The 25,391-nt window shown below is 26.2% G+C and overlaps 1 protein-coding gene across 1 annotated transcript; it reads left to right on the top strand.

Annotated features, from left to right (window-relative positions):
* Positions 1–21,402: 21,402 nt before the first annotated feature.
* On the top strand, positions 21,403–22,545 carry LOC145843536 (large ribosomal subunit protein eL32-like). Its single transcript, XM_082950948.1, has 2 exons — positions 21,403–21,622; positions 22,355–22,545. Exons 1-2 carry the CDS (start codon positions 21,403–21,405, stop codon positions 22,543–22,545), a joined length of 411 nt encoding a protein of 136 aa, XP_082807074.1.
* Positions 22,546–25,391: the final 2,846 nt, after the last annotated feature.

The following is a 25,391-nucleotide window of genomic DNA, read 5'->3' as shown; positions in this document are numbered from 1 at the left end:
GTCACAGTTTTAATAAAAATGATAAAAAATATTAAAAGAAATAAAAGTAATGATGAGAATAAGAAAAAAATGTCGACTAAATGTGAGGATTAGGGGTTAAAGTGATAGTTAAAAAAAGAAAATAATAATATAAAATAAAGTTTTAAAAAGAACGACCAAATGTAACGGTTAGAATTAAAGTTAAACCAGAAAAAACAATCTAAACTTGTGAAAAGTGATGACGTGCAAAAATATGAACCCGTGCAAAAGTGACAAAGTATATTTTTTTTAATAAGAATTTCTTCTTTGTTTTCAATATATCTGGCCAATCATTTGTAAAAACTGCTCACTCTGAACTTAAAAAAATATATAAATTTTATATTCTCTTAATTATGACATCAAGATTGCTGAAGAATTTATAGTATATAATTTTTGCAAACTTTTAATTTTTTTTTCATTTATCTCTAAGCGTTATGTTGTTAAAATTCGATTTTTTTGAAAAACATTACATAAAAATACCTAAATCAATAATTTAAGTAGTTATAAATCTTATGACATAAACTGTCATTTAATACATAAAACATTTTAAAAAAAAGCTATACAATTGTACAATGTAGAAAAAATGTATGTCAATTTTTACAGTCAAGTTTTTAAATACTTACTGGTTTTTATACGAAAAAGGTGCAGCATATTTTCACCGATAGATTATAAAAAAAATACAAAAGAGAATGCAGCTGAAAAAAAAGGTTGTACTTGTAAAACGACGCTCATTAACCAGTATAAAATTTTGAATAGCATACATAGTGTGAGAAGGGTTGTAAGTAACATGAGATGATATTAGTCATAAATGTATTTGCAACGGCATTCAAGTCATGCTGTACAAACATTGTTTTGTACAAAAAATAATGCTTTTTAACAGCACATAGCTGGTCTATAAATGTAAAAGACATCAAAACCTTTAATCGGTATGGTTTATCAGCTTATGTTTGCAATTTGTGGTTTTTCGTTTAGTATAAATATTTGTTTTATGTACAAATTGTTATGAACGTATTGCTTATAACCTTAAAAATTACTTGGAAAAGTTTTAAAAACTTAGATAAACCCAATTTTAGAAATCTGTATAAAAAGGTAATATGATATTGAGAAAAAATTGTGAGCTGCAGATCGTTTTGCATGAATGAACAAGTCTTTTCGTGTGTTAATTAATTAGGAAAACATATTTTAAAGAGAGAAGGAAGAGCTCGAGAGAAAATAAGAGAAGCGTAAACTTTAAACTTCATACAGCTTTTATCTTAACCATGATAATATTGAAACGTTTATTTTTACATTTTGTTTAAAAAGACCTTTTAGCAGATCATCATTTGTCTGAAATATTTTTCTTATATTTTACTCATGTATTTTTTTTTTTAGTTAATAGTAACTTGCTAACTGTGTATACAGATTTTATATCTTATAAATTTTACATAAGCTTGAAAAATCTTGTTTACATCTGTCTAGTAGCTTAATTAAAAACAAAATAAAAATAAGACCATTCGGTAAAAAATAAGGAAACTGTTTTTTGCAAACTTACACGGACTATTTTAGTTCGTTTAGCTAAGTTTGGTTTTTTACTGGTTATTAACAGCTTTTATCTAGTTATTTATTGATCATAATTTAATAGTCAATTAATGTTTACTATTAGCATCTTAAATCTAGCGGATTTAAAATTTTAACAATTTTGCACCTAATTTCTTGTAACAGATGTATGACAATTTGATTGTAGAAAAACAAACATACAACAAACATTAGATTTACCAAACACACAAACTATGATAACCATACTGGACAGTGGGTTCAGAGCTGCCATAAGCTAAAAATTTCTCACTTGTGTAGCAATTACAACAAGTACTAATTAGTTTCACGCCAGTTATTGCAGCTCTGGTGGGTCGGGTAGTATTATTACATCATCATAAACAATTTTCTCCTTAAAAATCGAATAATCTGATAAATTGTTATGTAATAAAACGTACATAACATTTAGAAAAGTTGCATTTTGTTATTATACTGATGTAAGTTACTTTAAGGTTTGTTGTGTTGAAATACCGTAAATTTAAGCATATAAGCTTTTTATTTACAAATATAAAAAAGTATTTTGAAGGATATTTAAAAGAATCTTTATTTTCTATAAATATCTTTTTTTCATACAATATATATATATTCTGCTCTACTCTCTCAAATCTGAAAGTTAACAAATTAATTAACAATTATAATTACAGATTATTATGGATTTTTGAATTTTTATCAATTACAAAATTTTTGTTTTAACCATAAAAGTAAATTTAATTTTAAATTACTTTTACTTACCATGATCTCCTTAAAATTATGTTCTTTAGTAAGCTTTTAAGTTTTGCGGAAACAGTTTTATTCGCTAGCTGCTGTAGGCTAGCAACACAGATGTCAAACTAAATAAATTCTATTAAAAAATATGAAAAAAGTTTGCACTTGGTAAATATGATTTTATTCTAAAGTTTTTAAAACATCCTAAACATTGAAAATGTTTAGTAGTACACAATAAAGACAAGTAAATTTGAAAAGAAGACTTAGTTTTTTCATTTAAAAAAATAACTTAAGCCTTAAAAAAAATAAATTGTTGTTTTTTCAGCAGTTTTATTCTATAATTCTAGCATTTTAATAATGGATTTACAGAACAAATATCAATAAAGCTAATTTACTTGCTCTTTTTAGTTAGATGCAAATCTCTTATAAACTGTTAATTTTAAACCTTCTTTTGCAAACATTTCAATATTTTAACTTACTTAAGTAAAAAGTTATGTTATGTTTTATGTTTTAAATTAATTGAATTTGGAGTGTTTAGTAAATTATTTTCATATTTAATTAAAAAAGATGTAAGGCAAAGCCTATATTTCACTAAGTGTACAAAAATTTGAAACATTGTCCCTAGGAACACAATTATACCATTTAAATTTTTTTAGCTATATATAACTTTCAAAATTAATTTATACTTTATTTAAACTTGTAAATGAATAAAATATCAAAATTTTCAATTTATTTTAGTATACAACATATAAAAACATACAGGTCATACTAACATTTATCGTTTTACTAATTTAAACTGTGATATATGCTTTCATATCTTTTAGCTGTGTTAAATATTAAGTCATTTAAATATAATTTCCATGACTGAACTATTATAATGAAAACAGATATTTTCAAAAAGGTAATAATGTGTTATATAAAGTAACCATAACAACAGCTAAGTTTTTATCAAGTACAAATGCAACCTTGTCATTGTGAAAGTAGTTGCTACTACTTAGGACATAAATCCTTCAAATGTCAACACAAATTTATTCATAGTTGCTGAAAAATTGTTTTAGTATATGAATGTATAAAAAAGACTGAAACATAACATTAGCTTGTATTGGTAAAACTGTTTTTTACTCACTTTACTTTATGTAAAGAGCTAAATAAATGACACAAAAATAAAAATAAATTCTGTTTTGTTCAACAACATTGTTTTTGTAGAATCAAATAAACTAATCTTTGCAGAAAAATGTTGAAACTATTTTTGAATTATCAATGAAAAATGCTAATTAAACTTTTTAGACTACCATGCAATGTGTAAGACATGTTAAAATATTTTTATTAGCATAAAAAAAGTTCAAGTTAGTAAATTAATAACTTCTTAACATATTCCAGTTTAGATATACAGCAACTAACAGTTTTTGTAAGGATTATTCAATACAATGAGTTACCAAAAAAGCATGACCATTGTCCATACAACAAAGGATTTGGCAGTATCACATTGTTTGATTTGACAAGTATTATGCAAATTTAAAACAAGTTTAAAACTGCAGTAGTAACATAAATATTTCTATTTTTACAAAGTTTAAATTCATTTTCAAGGAAAAACATTATACATTTGGCCAACTAATAAGAAAAACACATTAAAGTATGTTTAGGGAAACTTTAATACATTAATTACTAAGAGTTACTTTTGCTTAAATAAAATAGATAAACTAAGAAAAAGAATAGAATATTATAGTTAAGAAGTATTAAACATTGTTAAAGAAATACCATTAAAAAATAAATTTAATTTTTATTAACTACCTACACATATAATCAACTTGAATATTTTTAACACACCAAACAAGAAACTACAATTTTAATTACTTAAAACATTACGAATAATTTTATATCAAGTAAAACTATAAAACTTTATTTTTGGTTTTTTGATCTTTTCTGTTTTTAATAGTTGATCTTAACAAATTTTTGTTGATACATTACACTTTAGCTTTTCTTTTTGATTTTTTCAGTTTAATAAAAAACATGTTTTTCAGTTTTTATAATACAGACCAAATGTATATTGGCGGGCAAAGGGTATCCGTCCCGTATTTCCAAACCGAAGACGAGCTGAAGCTGATGATCGCCGATCAAACCATGCTCTATGACGTCACAGTTCTAAAGCTTGAAGATCAAACGCTGAGGGTGCAATCCCAGCAAAACTTCATCAAAAAAGAAATAGAAGACGCCACGGCTCGGAAAAACAGGATCAGGAAGGCGTCGGCAGCTTTGCAGCAACGCACCAGGCTACGCGAGCAAAGCGCGCTGGAGAAAGCGGCGAGGCTAGGATCGATGCTGGACCGGATCGCGTTGGGTGAGGAGCTGAGAGACAAGATAAACGTCATCATCCAAGAATCCGACGACGTCTATACCGAACAGACGGCGAGTATGAAAAGGCAGACCCTTCTTTTCAGGTTGGACTTTGTTTATTTTTTAAACATTGATTTTAAGTTTAATGTCTTTAATTTGAAAAAGTTTAAACACAAATGACTAAACATCATAGCAGAATGGAAAAAAAAATCTTTATTTTTTCTATACTTTAAAACTAAGTAAGTAAAAATAAAAAACTTGTTAATTACTACACTGCACAAATACAACAAACTAATTATCACTTTTTGTTACTAATTCAAAAATAAGTTAATAAAAAAGCTATTTTCTTCTTCAGATTAAAGCTCGTTGGTGACGACCTTGAAAAGTTTGTAAGAATTGTCCAGGAGTTGGAGAGCGAACCGGACATCGTAGACGTGAAAGAGAAGAAACGAAAACACGTCAGGAAAGTTGTTGAGATAAAACAAGAAGTTAAAGACTGGTCAAACATGCAGGTGGCTGTCAAGCAAGAGCCGGGCATCGCAGAGACCGAGAACAAACAGTTGGTTTGCGTCAAAACAGAAATTGTTGTAAAGCAAGAAGCTGATAATGACAATTGCCCAGTTGTCAGGAAAAGGGGAAGACCAGCCAAGAAGAAGAACGTGCAGAAGAAGAGCGTGATTAGGAAGAAGCAAGTTGAGAAGAAGCAGAAGGTGAGATGTGCTGGCAAGAAAAAGTAACTTTTTTACAATATCAAAGTTTGCATTTGCACAAATTAACAAGTGAGCATCAGATTAAATACAGTTAACATATTTTTCATTACAAGCTTTTAGTTAAATTTTTATACACATCTTTTAATATACTAAACACTAGCTAATTTTTATTATTAAATTTTATATTTTTCTATTTTAGGTAAAATGGTGTTTTAATTAGGAAATATGTTTTAAGTTTTAAATGCAAAACTTTGATTTTTGTATATTTCAAATTTGATTAAAAACCTTGTTTAAAGATAACATACACAAATGTTTTGTTGCTTAAGTCATTTATTCAACTTCGTTTGAATTTTTCATTGTGTCATTAGTTTTAACTAAACAGTAATGAATGTATTTATGTTAATTAAAATATTATAAAAATCGTATACAACTAAATTGTCTTTTTATGTTTCATTCGTATATTAAGACTATCTTTAAAATTAGATATTTTCAGTTTAACTAGTTGTGGTTCTGCTTAGTCATAAAGAGTAACCTCTTGACCTATGTACTTGTCACTTTAAGAGGACAGGCACCATACACTAATTAATACTTGTTTAATATTATTTTATTATTTTTACATCTTTTTTTTACAGAGAGTTTCAAAAAGTTTATTTCATTATAATTTTAATTTTAACTTTCTAAGACCTACCTTTATGTTTCAGTTTTAAAAATCAAAAGTTTTGTCCATATATTACTTTTACTTAATACTAAATTGCATTGGTATAATAGAAAAAGCTAAAGACGATTTAAAATTCTATTAAAGATGATAAAAACACATTTATAAAGTACTTTATGTGGTAAAGGTCAATACCATATAATTATTAATATGGTTATAGCTTATGTCTGAAATACAACTTATACAAAGTAAATTAGGTGAGGGTAAAAGTGTATCAAGTATTAATATAAAAAAAACATTTTTTTTTATACTTATAAAAAATCATTTTATAGTTTTTCGTCAAAATTGACTTAAAACTATTTCTCAAAATAAGAAAAGCGATGAAGTATCTGATTCTATAAGAATTGGTTTTAGCTTGTTTACAACTAGAAAGGTTACATAACTTTAAAAAATAAACTGATTGATAAATGAAATTTTATTAAAATTTAAAAAAAAATTAAACAACATTACAAAATAGAATAAGTATGACTGTTATAAAAGTTTAACTTAAACTAAAAAGTTAATTAAAGTATCAATTTAAAGTAAAGTGTCCTGAAGGGGCGATAATTGCTTAAGAGGCAAATGAAAGGAATATTTTTGAATATCTTGACAGACGAGCATAAAGTTAATTTTATGGGCAAATTGATAAATTTTTCAAAAAACATAAAACTTTAATGTCAATTATTTTCCTTATCTTAAAAACTATCTAAATTTTTTTTTTATTTCAGAGAACGCACCTTTGTCTTTAATTTAAAAAAAATAATTTGGTTTGGGGTTTGAATTATTTCATGGGGTCCTTCCAAAAATTTATTTTTATTTTTTCATTATTATGGTATTAAATACAAAAATAAATATTTTTTTATTTTATTTTTATTTCTTTATCACATAGTTTGCATGTTATCTAAACTTTTAGATGTTTATTTTATAAATAATGTTAACATCTTTTACGATTTGGTTTAGTTTAATTAAATTTGTTGTAATTCACATTCTTATTAATTTTTTTTTCCTATTTTCAAATTTTTATATAGGAAATGGCCAAAGCAAATGATAGTGTAATATACATCATTTTGCTTTGGGGCCTAATCGTAAAAGATATTAGTATTATTTATAAAATAAACATCTGACAGTTTAAATAACATGCAAACTAAGGGAAAAAGAAAAATAAAATAAAAAAATATTTATTTTTGTATTTAATACCATAATAATGAAAAAAAAAAACCTTTATTTTTGGAAGGACCCCATGAAATAATTCAAACCCCAAACAAAAATTTTTTTTTTATTAAAGACAAAGGTGCGTTCGCGGAAATAAAAAAAAAATTAGATAGCTTTTAAGATAAGGAAAATAATTGACATTAAAGTTTTATGTTTTTTAAAAAAATTATAAACTTGCCTATAAAATTAGCTTTATGCTCGTACTAGACAGTCATAGAATTTCAGGTTTTAGCTTTTTCAACAATTTACCCTGTGGTACATTTAAACGGAATATTCCCAATGTAAACGATAACAGGGAAAACAATCAGTGAGGTACGAAAAAATGAACGGGTACTTTAATTATAAAAATGTAGGAGAGGTTGTATTTCAATTTTGTGCCTATGGGAGGGATTGTAATAAAATTGAAAAACTTTTATTTAAACGATAAAGATGACAAGTATTGTTTTTTTTTTATTAAAGTTATAACCTTATAAATGACTGTAATTCTCAAGCTTACAAGTTTAATAAATATTTATTTAGTAATAATTTTTAATAAATTAAGGGCGGTTTTATTTAAAGTTTGTTCCAAAGGGAGCGGTTATGAAATGAATTTGAGAATCCTTTACTTTAAAAATTGAGTTAACAAGTCTAAAACTGTACATAAAAAATATGTAAAAATAAAAATTGCTTATAGAACTAAAAATTTCTAATATTTTGTTCTTTGATTCAAACAACACATTTCCAGTTTTTATCTATTTTATACATTCAGAGGTCGCTTTAGATATCAGAGTTACCTGCTTTATCTTTTCAGACCAACATTAATCAGTGAGAGCTTTGCACACTTATCTTTTCAAACTATTTTTAATGCCTAACACAGTTTAAGTTTTTTTTTATTATTGATCTTTTCAGACTAACTTTATTTTACCAATTTTTAAATTAAATCTTTTTTTTTAGTATTGAAAGTTATTAGGTGATATAAATCTCAAAAGTTTAAAAATTACAAATTGTATGTGTAATGTTTGACAAAGAGTAAATACTGTAAAATGTTGTTTCAAAGTAGTACCATACCAACACATTTAATACACATATCTCTCAATAACTTAGTTATTAAGTTTTTAATAAAAACGACGTTAGTTAGTCTACATAGTATTTTTTAATTAAGTGCATTTTGGCGTTTTTGCTTTAAATAGGTTTGGAACAAAAAACTACGATTTTAGGCTTTATTATAAAAAATTCCTTCAGATATAAATCTATCTAAAAGTAGAAAAAAATTGTTTAGTAACTAGTAATCTGTTTTTTGAATCATAATAAGTAAACCTATTGTAAGTTTTAGCTTTTTCTCTCAAATGGTTAATTTAGTATAAAATTTGGAAATTTTTGACTTATTTTGATAGCTCTGTATACTAATATTTCTCCTACCATAATTTCTTATCGGATTCTTATTAAATAAGTTTCACCACAAACAATTCAAACGAAACTAGTTTTATATATCTATATATAGTTTATTGAACGACAAAAATGACGCTGAAAATTTTTGCTGTAAGACCTAGTGCAAGAAGAACTTTTTGGTTATCGAAGTCGCACACCACTAATACCTTTTAACGTTTTTTTCAACTTTTATCATACGGTCATTTTTATTATAGAATAACTCGTGGGCCGTTGCCGTTAATTTAGACTAATAGTTCTACAACAAACGTTATTATTTTTACTTTTTATAATAAACAGTCTGAATTTTTAGGTTATAATCAGACTTTAACAACTGAAATTGTAGATTTATAAAACACGCGGGTAGGAAACAACGTAAAGGTGTATATATAATTTTTATTGCTTTAATGGTAATTAGACATATCAAAACAATTAATCTAAAAAAAATAATTTTTTGTTCGGAAATTGTCTGGTTCTAAAGTTTGTTCTGACTAAGCTAAAATTTAAATATCTACTATCATAGTTCTCATTAGTTTGTAAAACTTAAATTTTAACTCAAACGGTATAACTCATAGAATGTAACATATTGTTTATTGAAAAACAAAACAAAAGCACTCAAAAAAACTAGTCTTGTTGTACATACGAATACTTTTAGTTATCGGTTTGTACACCAACTGATTGGATATAGTTTAAATCTTTTCTAGGAAAAATTTTGTACGAAAACGGGTCGAAAAAGCACAAAGACAAAATTGCACGATGTTACTAAATTGCACGAATACAAATTTACACTAGGGCATAAAATTACACGAGGGAACAAAACTGCACGAGAGTAAAAAAAAAAGAAAAATAGAAACAAAACGGGGAAAAAAAATTTAATCAATTGAAAAAAATAACTGACCGTGGGTAAGGGTTAGGAGTAGCATTAATAATAATTATAAAAATTAAAATTACTAATAAAAATTATTAAATCAAAAAATTAAAAAAATTAAAATAAAACTACCGACCAAGGGTAAGGAAGGGCTACTAGGGGTAACAGTAATGGTAAAAATTAAAAAAGATATAAAAAAATAAAAAATAAAAAGCTAACGAACATGGGTAACAGTGATAGAAAAAATTAAAAATAATTAAAAAAGTAAATTAATTTAAGGAAAAACAAAATTAATATAAAAATTAACCTGTGCAAAAATGTCTCTGTGCGAAATTGTATGCTCGTGCAAAAGTGTCTTCGTGCACTTTAATCCCTTAATGCAAAAGTATCTTCGTGCAATTTTGTGTGCTGGTGCAATTTTGTACGCTAGTGCAAACTTGACAGATACCCAATTAATACATTTTAATGTTACTAACTTGATATTTAATTTTTGATGCATATTACTGCTTATCAATGTTGGATTATTAATTACAAACGTCTTTAATTAGATATTTTATGTGAATCGTTATTGTGAAAGTTTCAAAATTTTATCATATTCTTTATTGTTTGCTTTTCATAGTAGTTTTCGATGTTTAGGATTTGTATTAATGATTTTATAAGAAAACCTTTAGATTTTCGAATTTTTCTTCTATAAAATTGAACGCTCTGCTAAATTTTGGCCAATCAGACAGTAATAAAGATTTACTAACAATTCTTGTAAATTGAAAACGTAAAACTTATAATTATTCATATATAACTTTAATGCTTTTCTAGGGTTATTCAATAACACTAATGAGCTCCGTCGAGAAAAAAGTTGTAGGTAACCATTTTTGCTGTAATTTTAGTAAGAAATATGTCTAGCATTTGTAAAGGCATAAGCTACTTGAACAAAGACCGTCAGGCGTCTAATTTTGATGATTAAACAAAAAAAGAAAGTAGTTTTTAAAAGCTATAGTTAATTAAATCCTAATTACAACAACTCTGCTTTAGGAAGAGAAAAAAGAAAATATAAGAACAACTAAGATTATTATGTCGTGGCAAGACGAGAATGGCTAGTTAAAAATAATTGATGAATTGTTAAGAAAAAAAATTGAAAAAAGAAATAAAATTTTTAATTAATTTCAGTAACATAAAGATAAAAAGAAATAAAAGTAATTTTAAATAATTTTTTAGAACTGTAACAGAAAAAATCTATATCAACCTTGATCTACGATTTTAAAAATTAAAATTCTTATCGATTTTTATTTTTCATAAAAGTATTTTTCTAATATAAAATGTCGTATGTTGTGGAAAAAGATTTTTGTAGTTTATATCAAAACTTAACTAAAAATTGCAGCAACTGGGGCAAAAACTGTAGTAATTCTAAAATAAAAACTTGATATCAGCTAAAATATTTAAGAATTCATTAAAACATTTTTTTTATAAGTACAACTTGCTTATATTTTTTACTACTTACTCTTATCTATACCTGTGTCTGTTTTTTAAATTTAATTTTATGAAACAGTTTTGCTGCATATAGTATGTATACTTTGGTTTTTTCTGTAAATTTTTTAGTTTTACCTTGTCTTTTCTTTACTGTTTGTTTTAGGGGATTTCTTAAGTTTGAAAGCTGTGATTTGTTCAAAAGTTTCAAATTTACTTTATTATTTTCAATTTGTGTTATAATAAACTAGAAGAAAAAGAACTTGTATTCTAAAATACTTGGAACAAGATTTTAATATCTCATGGATTTTCAAAAACTTGAAAAAATTAATATAAACTTCTAATAAATATATAAAATAGAGAAAAATTAAAAAAAAAACCTGATTTGTATTGTTTGCTTAAATATTGTATTAATGTTATTAGAGTTACTGCTTCACTGAGAAACTATAGATAAATTCAACTAAAGACACATCAACACAATAAAAAATGTTTAAAAGTTTATGAAACAATATATTTCATTATTCTGGTTAGCCATTTTTTCTACAATTCAGGGTTGCCACAACACCTGGAAAAACCTGAAATTTGATATCTTAAGCTAAAAAATCTTTTAAAATCCTGGAATTTGAGAAACTTTGAAAAAAGTCTGGAAAAACCTGGTAATTTGATCATAAATCACCAAAAAACCTTGAATTTCAGACAATTTTTTCATATTTTGTAGTAAAATTTTGATTATAATCATGATAGAACTATTGTATAAATAAAATTTTCTCTTATCATCAAAATTTTTTCTCTATACAAAAACCCATTTAAGTAGCTTTGAAGTATCTTCTCAATGTTGTTATACTACATAATACCGTTTTTAACCTTAGCTTAACCTTATACTAAAAACAGACCAAAAATTTGTTATTTTTAAACCTGGAAGAAATGCAGAAAATCTGGATTAAATTTCTCAAAAACCAGTGGCAATCCTGACAATTAATTATTATCAACATTTCATACTGTGTGATTGTGAAAAATTGTGTTCACAGTTTTAGGAACACTGTCTGATGCAATAAAACACAATTTGTTTAAAAAATAGGGATTAGAGGTTTTATTAAAAACATCAAATGTTGTTGTAGCTCCCTCACTAACATAAATGTTATCCAAAAAGGAGGTCTATCTAAAAGAATTGATGACTTATTTTCACTTTTACAAGGTCACATTTTCAACATTTTAAACCTTGAAGTGTTTAAAATTATTAAATCCAAACAAAGAATCTGCCAACAATGTATCAAAAATATACCTTAACAATCCAATTATTGTTACTATCATAGTGAACTCATTATAAGCAGTAGCAAATTTTAAAGCATTGGTGATCAAATTTTAAAAAATTTGAGTAGACTACAAATGGAAGCAGCATAAATGAACAATATGCGATAAACACTCAAGATACCTCGGATGTTTTGAAGTTGTGAAAATTTCAGCATTACTCAGGACAGTTCAGGATAACTCAAAAATTTTGAGTTTTATTTTTAAACTCAGGCTGACTCAGGGTAGTTTTGTTATTTTAAGAAAAAAACTCAAAGTAGTTTTAGATTATTTTAAAAAATCTCAGGACCTAGTTTCAATATTTTGTTATATTATAACCAACTTTGTTTGATAACTTGATTTTTCATCATTTTGAATTTTTTTTTGACTTATTTAAGACTTATAAAACTCAACATAACTCATAACAGTTTAATCACTTGAAAAGTGCCAACCCTGATGAGTTATTATAAGTCAGTTTTTAGTACAGAATGTTTGAGTTTAAATTAACTGAAATTAACACTATTTTAATTTAGTGTTTTTTGAATAAAGTTGTTGAACATTGTGACAACAGTTTTAGACCTTTAATATTCTTAAAATATTCCTTGCAGTAACTCAAAAAGTATTGCTACAAACTCAAACCTCTCACAATAACTTAAGCTAGTCTTTTTGACACAAAGTTTAATTTTCATTTTTTTTGGTATTTAAGCTCAAATTTAAGATATTTAAGCTTTTAGATAATTTTTTTTTTAAAGTTTTTAAAAAACTCAGTCTTGCTTAATGTAATTTAGGCTAGTTTTTGGCTAATTAAGGCTGGCATAATTTATTACCTGATGATGAGCAACCCTGAAAAAAAATCTTATAACCAAAAAAAAAATTATCAAAATTTCTCAAAATATTCTTCCAACAGATTTTAAAAGTATTATAAAGATTGGAATAGAGTTTTTTTTTAAATTTGCTAAAGAATTGACATATATTTTTAGTTCAAGCCTTCAAGGAACCTTTGAATTTTTCAAACTTTGATCACTTTTTCAAAAATAATAAAAAGTTTTGTATTTTAACAGGGTTGCCAAACACTCAGGATAAGTCTGGATACTTTGAATTTTACTTTTTAATTCAGAGTGATTCAGGATAGTTATTTTTTTTGATAAAAAGTTTAAGAACATTTTATAAACTTTAACTAATCTCAGCAAGTTTTTTTGTGGATTATGAGTGAGATTTACTTTTTTAGTTTCAACATTTTTTATTTTGTAACCAATTTTGATGAAAAACAAGATATTATAAATTTTGAAAAATTAAAAATAATATTTTTAAAATTTCAAAGAATTCAGGATAACTTACACGACAATTTAAGATCATTCAGAACAGTTTTTTTTTGACTTTGTCTAAACCCTGTGTTAAACAAAATTATTAATTCGCATAGTTATATGCTCCTAAGTACAGGATTGCTACAAAGTCTAGAAAATCAGGAAAAGTTGGAAAATATAAAACAAAAGACAAAACTCAAGAAAATAAGAAAAAGTGGGGTTTTTAGAAAAAATCAGGAACATTCTGGAAACTTGATACAAACATGCTACATAAGAAAGTTTATTATCACTATAAACTGCACTTTGATTTTATTTTCTAAGAAAGTTTGCTTTCAAAGTTCATTTTTTTGGTCTATTTAAATTTTTGGAATAAGTTAAAATCTTTTATGATCTCGGGTATGTATTTACTATGTTGTAGAGATACAAGTATTTTGCTGTAAGAGCTATCATTATTCTGTATATGAGCAAATACATTGATCATACACAGATGGTTAAATGGTGCAATGAAAGTTAAGTGAATTCAGTGTAAAAATGTTGTTTTTAGCTGTATATTATTAAGGGCATAGGGGGGTAAACACCCTTTTTTGGTTTTTGATCTTATTTTATATAGTTTTTACTGAGCTACAAGATGCTTTTTACAGATTTTAAAAATTCAAAATAGTTTTTGAGATATAGCCGGTCAAAGTCGGAGCCAACAATAGGTTCCTTATGGGAGGCGCAAACTAAAACAGCAAAAATAGACTATTTTACTAAAAATCTATCTTCTCCTACGTTTTTTGAGATAACTACCTCAAACTTTCAGGAAATGTTCCTTGATATATTTAGAAAATTCTGTCAGAAGGAATTTTGAAAAAAAAAAAAATAAAAATTTTATATAAAAAATAAACAAAAAAAACAGTTTTTTTTTTGGTTTTTTGTTATAAAATTTTTATTTTTTAATTTTTTAAAATTCTGTTCCGACAGAATTTTCTAAATACTGCAAGGAACATTTCCTGAAAATTTGAGGTAGTTATCTCAAAAAACGTAGGAGGAGATAGATTTTTAGTGATTTCTAGTTATTTGCTGTCTTAGCTCCCATAAGGATCCTATTGTTGCCTCCAACTTTGACCGGCAATATCTCAAAAAATATTTTGAATTTTTATAAATCTGTAAAAAGCATCTTGTAGCTTAGTAAAAACTATATAAAATAAGATCAAAAACCAAAAAAGGGTGTTTACCCCCCCCCCCTATGCCCTTAAGATATAAATTTTAACATAATTTTAAGCCTTTGTTTGTGTACTTTGATCAGTTTTTATTAAGAATTAGATTTAGATAATTTTTTTTTCAGCTTGATCTGTGGCAACCCTGTAAGTAGTAATGTAACAGGTTTACAACATACTCAAGACTACTCAGTCAGTTTGAAATTTTCGAAAATCTCAGTATAACTTGGCCTATTTTTTTTAAACTCAAGATGACTTAGCCCAGCCTGTCTCTTTAATCATGCTAGTTTCAAGAACTTCTAAAAATCTTAGTCCAGTTTTTCTGCAAGGTTGTTTCTTTTCCTGGAAACCTAGAAAAAACTTGGAGTTTAACTATTTAGGCAAAAAAACCTGGAACTTGAGAAATAATTAAAAAACCTGGAATTTTAAAAATGTTCACATGTTCAGTAATAAAATTTTATTTCAACTCAAAAAATCTATCATATTAATAAACATTTTTTGTTATCATCAAAATTTTTTTATTAAAAAACATTTTTTAAGTAGTTTTACAGTATCTTTATACTGTTTTTATACTATTTAACACAGTATCTTTCCTTCAACTTAACTTTTAACTAAAAAATAGAGGTAAAAATATGTACTTTGAAAACCTAGAATTTTTTTTGAAAAAACAAGTGGCAACCCTGTCTGGAACTTAGTGATATTTAATTGCTCCAGCTTTAATATTTTGATAATTTATGACCATTTTTTTTCAATGACTTAGTTTTAGATATTTTATTCAACCTTCATAAAAAAATTAAGATTTTATCACAAAGTTTAAAAAAACTCAGGATGACTCAGCCTAGCTTTTTTTTATTATCATGCTAGTTTAAAAACTTTTGAAAATTTTAGTCCAGTTTTTTTTCTGGAACTTGAGCAAGGTTGCCACTTAACCTGGAAACCTGGACAAACCTAACAGAGGACAGACTTTGATCACTCAAAATAGTTATTTTGACTCAAAAAGTGGCAACCCTAAAAATTACTTAAAAAAGTGATTACTTCCCTACCACCTTAAGCCTTATATAAACCACTATCAAACTAAAAGCATAACTGTCTCTAAAAGTAAGAAAAAAAAAACTACTTAACAATTTAATCATTACAAAATAAAAGACTTAATTTTTTGAGTTACTCAGATGCAATATACATAGGCAAATTTATTAATTTTTTTTCAGAATTACTAAAAAAATCAGACATAATTTAGGCTTGTTTAATTTTTTAGAAATTTAGTTATTTTATAAGTATTGAACTTAATTTAAGACTTCTAATTCAGCTATATTTCTTACTTTAAATATTTTTCCATGATAATAAGTTGTTTTTGTTACTTTTATGATTGTTTTAAAGTTTTAACTTACTTAGTTGTTTTTTGTATTTTACTACTTTAATTTACTTTATTGTTACAAACTCAGACTGATTATTATGCTTAAAAAAGTGACAACCCTAGATTAATACAAAGTTAGGCTACTAAGGATATCACTCAGGCTACAAAATCCAGCTCAAAGACCTGACCTCTCAAGCTTGTTTAAACTTTTTTGAAAAACTTGAGCTGACACAGGCTTGTTTGACACATTTTGCAAAACTTTAGCTAGTCTTGATATTTTTTATAAATCTCATGCTAGTTTTTTTAAACTAACTAAATAAAATTATTAATAAGCTTTTTGCCATAAGTTGGCATTTTTAAGTAATAGTTAGTTAATTATTAATGTCTACATGAAACGTAGGCTAGTGTTTTCTAACTCAAGCTGACTTACTAGCCTCAAAGAGTGGCAACCATGGGTTACTCAAACACACTCAGGCTACTAAAAATATCTTGAGCTAATTTGAACTTTTTTGTAAAACCTTAGCTGACTCATGCTAGTCTAGTTTTTTGTACATTTCTAAGAATTTACAATATTGTTTAACATTTTTGGTTCATATTAATTTTTTTATGACTTTCTCAACAACTCAGGCTAGTTTGATATAATTTTTCTCCATTTTTGCTAAAGACAGTGACAATCTTGCAGTAAAACAGAGTTGCCACACAGTGATAACAGAGATAACTTTGTTCAGCTGAGTTTGTTGTGACATTTTTTTTAATTTGCAGGCTAGTTTTTCTTACTGTAAAATTATTTTCATAAATTTGTACTTTTATTAGTTTTTTCTAGTTTTAGTTATTTTTGCTTATTAGTTTAAGCAGTTAGAAATTAGCTCTTGTTAATTTTTCTTTTAACTTTCTTATAAACAAGGATGACCCAGGCTAGTTTTTCTCACTCAGGGACTTTTTATTCTCATTGAGTTGCAAACCCTGGTAAATTGTATATTAGCTTGCAAACATTTAACTTTGTTCAACTGTTTATTGAGGCCATATGAGGGATAAATCACATTTATCTTGACAATTGGATCTTAGTTTGTATAATTTTAAATTAGCTGCAAGTTGCTTTTTACAGTCGTTAAAAGGTAAAGAGTAGTATAGGTTTTTAGTGTGAGGAGTAAACTAGATAAGTAAATTTACCTGATAAAATCCATCTCCTGTCTTTTTATAACAATAACCTCAAATTTTCAGTAAATTTTATAATTTTTCATCTTTTAAAAGCTATATATAAAAAAAAGGAAAATATCCAAATTTTACGATTAATAAAACAATTCTGTTGAATACTTAATTTTTTTCTTATATTATTCTCTTTAATTAGAAAGTATTCTACTCTCAAGTCAAAAAAAACTTGTTATTAAAAAAAACGAATTACTCTTTTAAAGTTTTAATAAGAATGATTAAAAATCATAGAAAAATAAGTTCTAAATAAAATTGTCTTTTGTTTGTGTTTTATACTGCACTTTCTAAATGAACTTGTTAAACTTTAGTAATGACTCATATATATCTTCATAATTATTTTAATTTTTTTTAACTGTAAAAAAATATTTGATAGTCTAGATAAACTCTACTAAAAACCAACATTGAAAAACAGATTAAACCTATAGCACTATCACATATTAACACCATGTTGTTAGTTTAGCAGGAATCATCAGCCAGTACTTTTTGTAACAAAAAGTAATATATACCCAAAAAAAAACCAAGAACTATAAGGCATGCTTACACTCATTAATTTTAGCACTCCGTAACAATGTTATCTACTGCATTTTCTTGGCTTCCAACTTTTGAAATGGCATTAACAAACCTTATGTTAAATACTTTATGAAAACAGTTTTTAATGAATTAAGTCCAAAAGCCTACTTTTTGTTACCAGCTTCAATCAGCTCATTAACAGTCTGATCATCTATTTGAATAGTAAACAAAAACAAAAAAGCAACTTTTTATTTTTAATATCACTTTGGTATCACCTCAGCATATTTTAATAAATCTAGAACGACACAATTTTTTACTCATCAGTTAAACAGTTGTAATAGATATTGAGAAATAATTTTAGCATCAAGTTTCACAAGTTGTAATATCAAAATACACAAGAAAGTGTTTTTGAAATTGTTTCAAGTATTTATGTTTTTCTATGTCACTCTTATATTTCAATGAATAAAAAATCATTTTTTCATAAATTAGAACAAAACTTAAATCATTACTTTTTATAGTTAAGAACATTTCTCTTTATAAACTAAATTTTTAGCAAACAGTCACAAATTTTTTATTTATTAGATAATGTACATCATTTACTTAAGATCAATCACAAATTTACAACACTCATCAAACACATTTCAACTTGAGGTATATTCAGGGATAAAAACACAATTTCTTGTTTCCACAGCTGTTTCCTTTTTTTTTTGAGTAATGTTGAACAAATTTTCATGTTTTTAAAGAAACAGAATATGTTTGTTTTCTCTGATAGCCAATAATATCATTTTATTTAATTTTATTTCAAAGATTCTCACTTTCCTAGCTTTCCCAGATGATTGAAATTTTGTCAATACTACACTAGGTTTCTCTGGATAAAATTTGAAAGCCATTAAAACATGAATTCCCTTGATTTTACTTTATTTTGCCTAGTGCTTAACCAATTTTTAATGATACAAACATTTGTTTATGATGTTTATTTTTTATTTTTTTTGTGACTGGAATTAAAATTGAGCATCTAAAAGCATTCAAAATACTTTATTTTAATTCTATAACTTTAATTTAACTTAAAAACTGCTTTTACACTTAATTAAAATTTTATTTAGCAATTTGTTTTTATTGTGTTACTTAATATATTATTATAAGCTATAGAGCAGGGTTTCTCAAAACTTTTTTGTAATGCCCACTTTTAAGAAAAAAAATCTATGATCCCTCCCAACAAGATTCTCAAAGAACTTTACTTTAATAAGTTCAGTACTTTTTTTTTGCTCTTATTGTTTATCAACTCCAGATTATCTAGTGTAAGTTTCAAATTGTAGCTTTGTGACTTTCCCTTATACAGTTTATGATCCCTCAAATTTGTAAAATTTTCCATTGTATTGTGTAGCCATCTTAAACTCTCTATCACAAATTATCACCACCTCCAGAATATCTTGTTTTATTTTCAAGTTATTGCCTCATGGCCCACCTATGGCCCCTTTACTACTCATCAACCAAGATTATGGCCTTCTAAATTTATGAAATGGCCCTCATGAGGCCATTTGGCCCACTTTAGTAGCCCTGCTATAAAGTTTTATACAGAAAATTTAGAAAGCCTAGTTTATTTTAAATAAATCCCAAATTAAATTAAAAAGATAAATCTATTTAACAACTACTTATAAGTGAGCAAACGTAATATGAGCTCAGTTATTCCCAAGTCTTGTATAACTTTTTGGACAAATATTTAATAGAAGTCTAATTAACAACTTTTTATTACAAGGCTACCACAAACTCCAGATATCTCAAGCTAGTTTAGACTGTAAAAAAGTCCAGCTTGTTTAAATCTATTTGAAAAACTCAATCTGAAAACTCAAGCTGTTTGAACATTTTCATAACTCTCAGGCTAATTTCATAAAACTTTGCTGCACAGTGATTTAATCAGGGTTGCCAAAAAATCTTGAAATACCTTAAATTTGACAGTATGGTCAAAAAAGAAACCTTAAGTAACCTGGAATTTGAAATATTGGAAAATTTAAGTTTTAAACAAATGTCTCCAAAAAACTTTTTTAAAATAATTTTTACATGTTAAGTTATCAAATATAGATTAGACACAAAGGATCTATTTAATATTTATTTAAACACATTAAAGTAGCATTACACTAGCTATTGAATATATTAATACCACATATGACAGTTATATTATACCTTAAATAGTTTTATGCTAAAAGTGCACTAACAAACTTGTTTTTTCAAAAACCTGGAAGAAAATTAGAATACCTGATTATAGTTTGAAATAACTTTAGCGACCCCCTTCAACGTCTTTTTTTGTACAAATGTTATAAAATTAAATTTTTTATTAGTGTAGGGCTGCCATATTCAAGATATAGCAGATAGTTTTAACTATTTGAAAAACTCTAGCTGACTCAGAATCATTACTGTTTTTTTTAGCAGGGTTGCCACACACTTAGTATATTTTGAAATTCTCAGGACAACTCAGGATATTATGAATTTATTTTATATACTTTGTTTGATTTAGGACATTTTTTAAACTCAGCATAATTTTAAAGTATGAAAATATCTCATAGTTTTTTTTCTAAATTTTGCAGGGTTACCACACACTCCAGATACCCTGGGTTTTTTAATATTTTGAGACCCATACTGACTCATGATAGTTATGTTTTTATATATAAATAACTCCGATAGTTTTAAGAATTAAAAGTTTATCTTAAGACATTTTTTTCTTTATTTTTTATAAGATTTAGTAGACCTAGTTCCAATATTTTGTTCTTTTTATAACCGATTATGTAAAAGAACTTGATTTTTGGTTATTAAAAATAACTTTTCAAAGAATTTGCAAAAACTCAGGATGACTCAGGACAGTAATAGGTCACTCATGACAGTTGTTTTGACTGAAAGGAGTGGCAACTCTGATTTAAGTTATTTAAGTAGTTCTAGTAGTGATTAAGTAAGTGATTTAAGTAGTTCTAGTTTTGATATTTTAAAATTTTGAGGCTATATTTTATCAAGAACTAGATTATGAAAAGTTTGTTTAATTTTAATATAATTTGTTTAAGTTTCTTTTTATAGAATTTAAACAAATTCAGAGTGACCCGGAATATTTTAATGTCACGGATAGTTCTTGCCTCAAAGCAGGGTTGCCACACACTCAAGAAAACTCAGAGATTATAGAAGTCTTAGAGAGACTCAGAATTTTTACTTTTTTTTAAAACTCAGAATGACTCATGACATAAAAGATTTTGTGTTAAAACTCTCAGGGCAGGTTTTTTTTCTATATCTAGAGTGAGATTTATTCAATCCAGTTAAAATTTTTGGTTTTTTTTATACCCAACTTTGTTCGAGAACAAGATTTTATTGGTTTTGAAATCCCTAATATTTTTTTGAAACAAACAAATAAGCTAGTAGGAAAACTAAATATTAAATTTGCATTTTATGTATACTTGGTAAATGTTTTTGAAAACTTAAATTGTTTAAAAACTTAAATGAACCAAAGGTAAATGTTGTGATATTTAATTTAAAAACATTGTTTTAGTTCTACTTGAAATATTTCTAGGCCTATATATAAATATGACTCCAACTCCTCTGAATGGCAAGAAGATCGTCAAGAAGCGAGTGAAGAAATTCATTCGCCATCAAAGCGATCGCTACAACAAGTTGAAGCCGAACTGGAGAAAGCCAAAAGGTATTGATAACAGAGTCCGTCGCAGATTCAAGGGGCAGTATCTGATGCCGTCTGTTGGTTATGGCAGCAACAAAAAAACCAAACATTGCATGCGTGACCATAAAGGTTTTTATATTTGTATCCTTAATATAAGTTTTATTTAATGGGCCACTATTCTAAATAAATAATCTTTTTTCAACTTTTTTATTTATAACTTTGACAACTCTTAAATATATGAGTAATATATATTAAAACTTGTTATGTTTCATGAGTAATTTACCTTATAACAAACTTGAATAGTCTTTAACAACCAGCCATATAATTTATTTTTTTCTTACTTGAATATTATCATAGCCTAAGTTCTCTCACACCTGAATTATAAGTTTTATTTTCATAAAATATTAATGCTTAACTTTATTTTATTTTTATATGATCGCTATCCATTCTTTTTCAACTTTTTATTTATGTTAATAGCTGTTTCTTAGCAAACATTGGATATAAAAAAATTAAGTTTACATACGTTTGTGTTTTTGCATTTACCTTTTTTTTATTATTGAGCCACTACAAAATTTTTTTCTAAACTCATTTTATTAACAAATTTTAAAGTTTCATGAATAAAAATCTTTGTAGTATACTTGTTAAGTTTTTTACAACCTACCTTTGAGGTTAACTTTTTTCTCACTTAATTATATCTAAGCCAATGGACATCTTCTCTTTTTTTTTAAGTTGTTATGGTTATTTTTAGAAAAATATAAAAATAACTTTTTATATCATTGATATATGTCAATTTTTAGGTTTTTTGTATTAATAAGCTGTTTTCTGGCAAACATTGTAAATTTACACAAAAATTATTTGAAGGATTCAAGAAGCTCCTCGTGCACAACCTGAGGGAATTGGAAGTGCTCATGATGTCTAACCGTCAGTTTGCCGCGGAGATCGCCAAGGGGGTTTCCAGCAAGAACCGCAAATCAATCGTGGAACGCGCCAACCAGTTGGACATCTACGTCACCAACCCCAACGCGAGACTGCGATCGGAAGAAAACGAGTAAAAGTTTTAAAATAGAACAAATTTATACAATTTAGCTGATATTCGCTTTATTTTGAATAAAATTAGAGTCAACTGCGGCTAAATATACTTCTTAATTTTTTTAAAAGTTTTAAATGATTTTATTTTTTTAGTAGAATAACTGGTTTCGCGCCAAATTGTTGAATTTTTATTATTTAGTAATACACGTAATCAGGATACTTCAGTAAAGTATTGTTTAAAGATAAACAAATTAGTACTATGATTCATAGTAATCTTATTACAGGGTGCCAAAAAACCTAGAAATTGACAATTTAGGTATAAAGAAGCTGGAATTTGAGATATTTTAGAAAAAATCCTGGAATTTTAAACAAAAATTTTTAGAAAACCTGGAATTTTAAACTATTTTTTCATGTAATAAAACGGAATTTTGATTAGATACAAACAATCTATTATAAAAACATTTTTTGTGCCATTAAGTTTCTTTTCATTAAAATACATATCCAAAGTAGCTTAATAGCATCTTTTCAATATTCTATACAATTTAAGACAGCCTTTTAGTTTCAGTTTTATACTAAAAATAAACCAAAAAAGTTGTTTTTAATAAACCGAGAGGAAATTAAGAAATTATTGATAAAATTTACAAAAAAACCGATGAGAACGATGTTAAAAATTTTAATTGGTAGGTAAAAAATCAAATCTTGAAAGCATTTAGGCAATTATTTTTGGTCTTTTGAAGTGTTAGAGATAAATGTTGTGAATTGTTTTTCTCACTAAAATAGGCTATCAAGTCATACACATTTTTGATATAGCTAATATTATATAAAAACCTGTTTCTATGCCATTGAAAACAATGTTTTTAGCGATCTGTTCATTATTATGCTAAAATGAAAAGTAAGCAAGCTAATACAGTAGACTACCGCTTAAGTACGCACTTATTTTGGTACGCACCCCGCCTTAAGTACGCACTTATCCAGAAAGACAAAATAAATTTCTAAATTTTTTATATATTATATAAATTTTTCATAAAAAAAAACTAAAATTAGCTTAACTGCTCAATTAGTTGATGATTGATTTCAACTTTCATTTCTTTGAACATGTGTACAATGTCTTCTACATCTACCTCCTTTACAGGACTTGAGTCATCTTCTTGATCGACAAATTGAATTTTTAGACCAGCTTTCCGAAAGCAATTTTAGATCGCTTTAAATGTTATTTATATTAGTTAAAGTTAAATTAAAAAGACTTAATTATTTGACTTAATTATTTGGTAGGTAGTTGTAAGAAAGAAAACAAACAACTAAATTTCATATTATACTATGTTGTCAAAAAGTACGCACTACCCGTGCTAAGTACGCACTTTTTGGTCAGGTTCAATTTGCGTACTTAAGCGGTAGTCTACTGTAATTTAAATCTAATCAATATTTTTTATCCATAAAACAGTTTTATATTCTTGTTTAAGCTACTTTCTATAATAGTAGTTGTATACATATGCATCTTCAATCAGTTTTTATAGTTGTGGTTTAACTTTTTTGTATTGAAACAGTTTTAAATCTTTTGATTAATATAAATATATAAGATGTTATTTTCTACATTTTAACTGAAAATAAAAGCGATCTGTTGGAAACTTCAGGTCGTTTCATACTCTTTAAAATTTAATTCACAATTTAAAATGAGCAAATTACCAAAGTTATCTAACTTAAACTTTTTTTTACTTTTTTAGTGACCAAGTAAGGCTAAATTTATAGGGAACGGGTCTGAATTCACGAAGACAAAATTGCACGAGTGCACAAATTTGCACGAAACCAAATTTGCACTAGGGCAAAAAGTTATACAAGGGAAAAAAAATTCACCAAGACAATTTCGCATTAAGGGTAAATTTTGCACGAGAGTAAAAATATACTGGAAAAATAAATTATAATCGGAAAAAAAGAATATTATTTATAAAAAAAAGGAAAAAAAAAGCTGACCGAGGGTAAAGATTAGGGGTAACACTAAAAGTAAAAAAAAAAAATTTGATTGAGAAAAAAGTTAGAAAATAAAAAATATTTTACCGACCGAGGATAAGGTTTAGGAGTAACATTGATAGTAAAAAAATAATTAATTAAAAAAGAAAAGTTATAAAATAATTTAAAAATTTAACCCGTGTCAAAATTATCACCTCGTGCGAAAATATTTTTGTGAAATTTTGTGCACTCGTGCAATTTAGTCCCCTCGAGCAATTTTGTACAGTTTTAGACAGCTACCTAAATTTATAAGAACAACAAAAAGTAAATAACTTATGTGTAATTAATATTTACAATTTAAAAAAAAGTTTTGAAAAACAGGAGTCATATTTAATGCCCTTTTCACTCTTTAAGCTTTGGTCAATACTTTTAATTGTTAAAGTTTTAAGTTGAATTTTTTATGCAGCTAGTTTTCTATACATTTTTGTTATTACTGGTAAATAAAAGTTTAACTCAAAACAAAAGATCCAATTGGTAAATAACACATTTAGATTAGTTTTGTTTCATGACACAAATGCAACAAAAGATTTAAAGAATTAATTTAGTAGTAGCTTTTACATGACTTAACTTAACATACTAAAATTAAAAATGTGTAGTTAGAAACTTTTATAAAGTAATGATATAACGGATCTTTTTTTTAATCAAAACAAGGTCAACTTAAACTTCTGAAAATGATTAATACTGACTATTCGTTAAAACTATTCATAAATTTTTAGTCTAGGGTTGGACAACTTACTTGGTAGGCAGTTCAGATTTACCAGTATAAGTCTTTAGCGACCAAAAAATATTCCAACTTTAGACTTAAACATAATAATAAGTTTCAACGTTATATAAGTTCAGTATTAATCATAATCAGAAGATTATG

The sequence above is a fragment of the Thalia democratica genome, chromosome 1, assembly GCF_965202585.1.
Source record: "Thalia democratica chromosome 1, ktThaDemo2.hap1.1, whole genome shotgun sequence".
Lineage (NCBI taxonomy): Eukaryota > Metazoa > Chordata > Thaliacea > Salpida > Salpidae > Thalia > Thalia democratica.
This window is presented reverse-complemented; position numbering and strand designations above follow the sequence as displayed.

What these genes read in the sequence shown, in the direction of transcription:
- LOC145843536 (XM_082950948.1), top strand. Translation starts at nt 21,403, where the DNA reads ATGACTCCAACTCCTCTGAATGGCAAGAAGATCGTCAAGAAGCGAGTG. An exon ending in TTGCATGCGTGACCATAAAG is followed by an intron (nt 21,623 to 22,354) that starts GTTTTTATATTT and finishes AATTATTTGAAG; the next exon opens with GATTCAAGAAGCTCCTCGTG.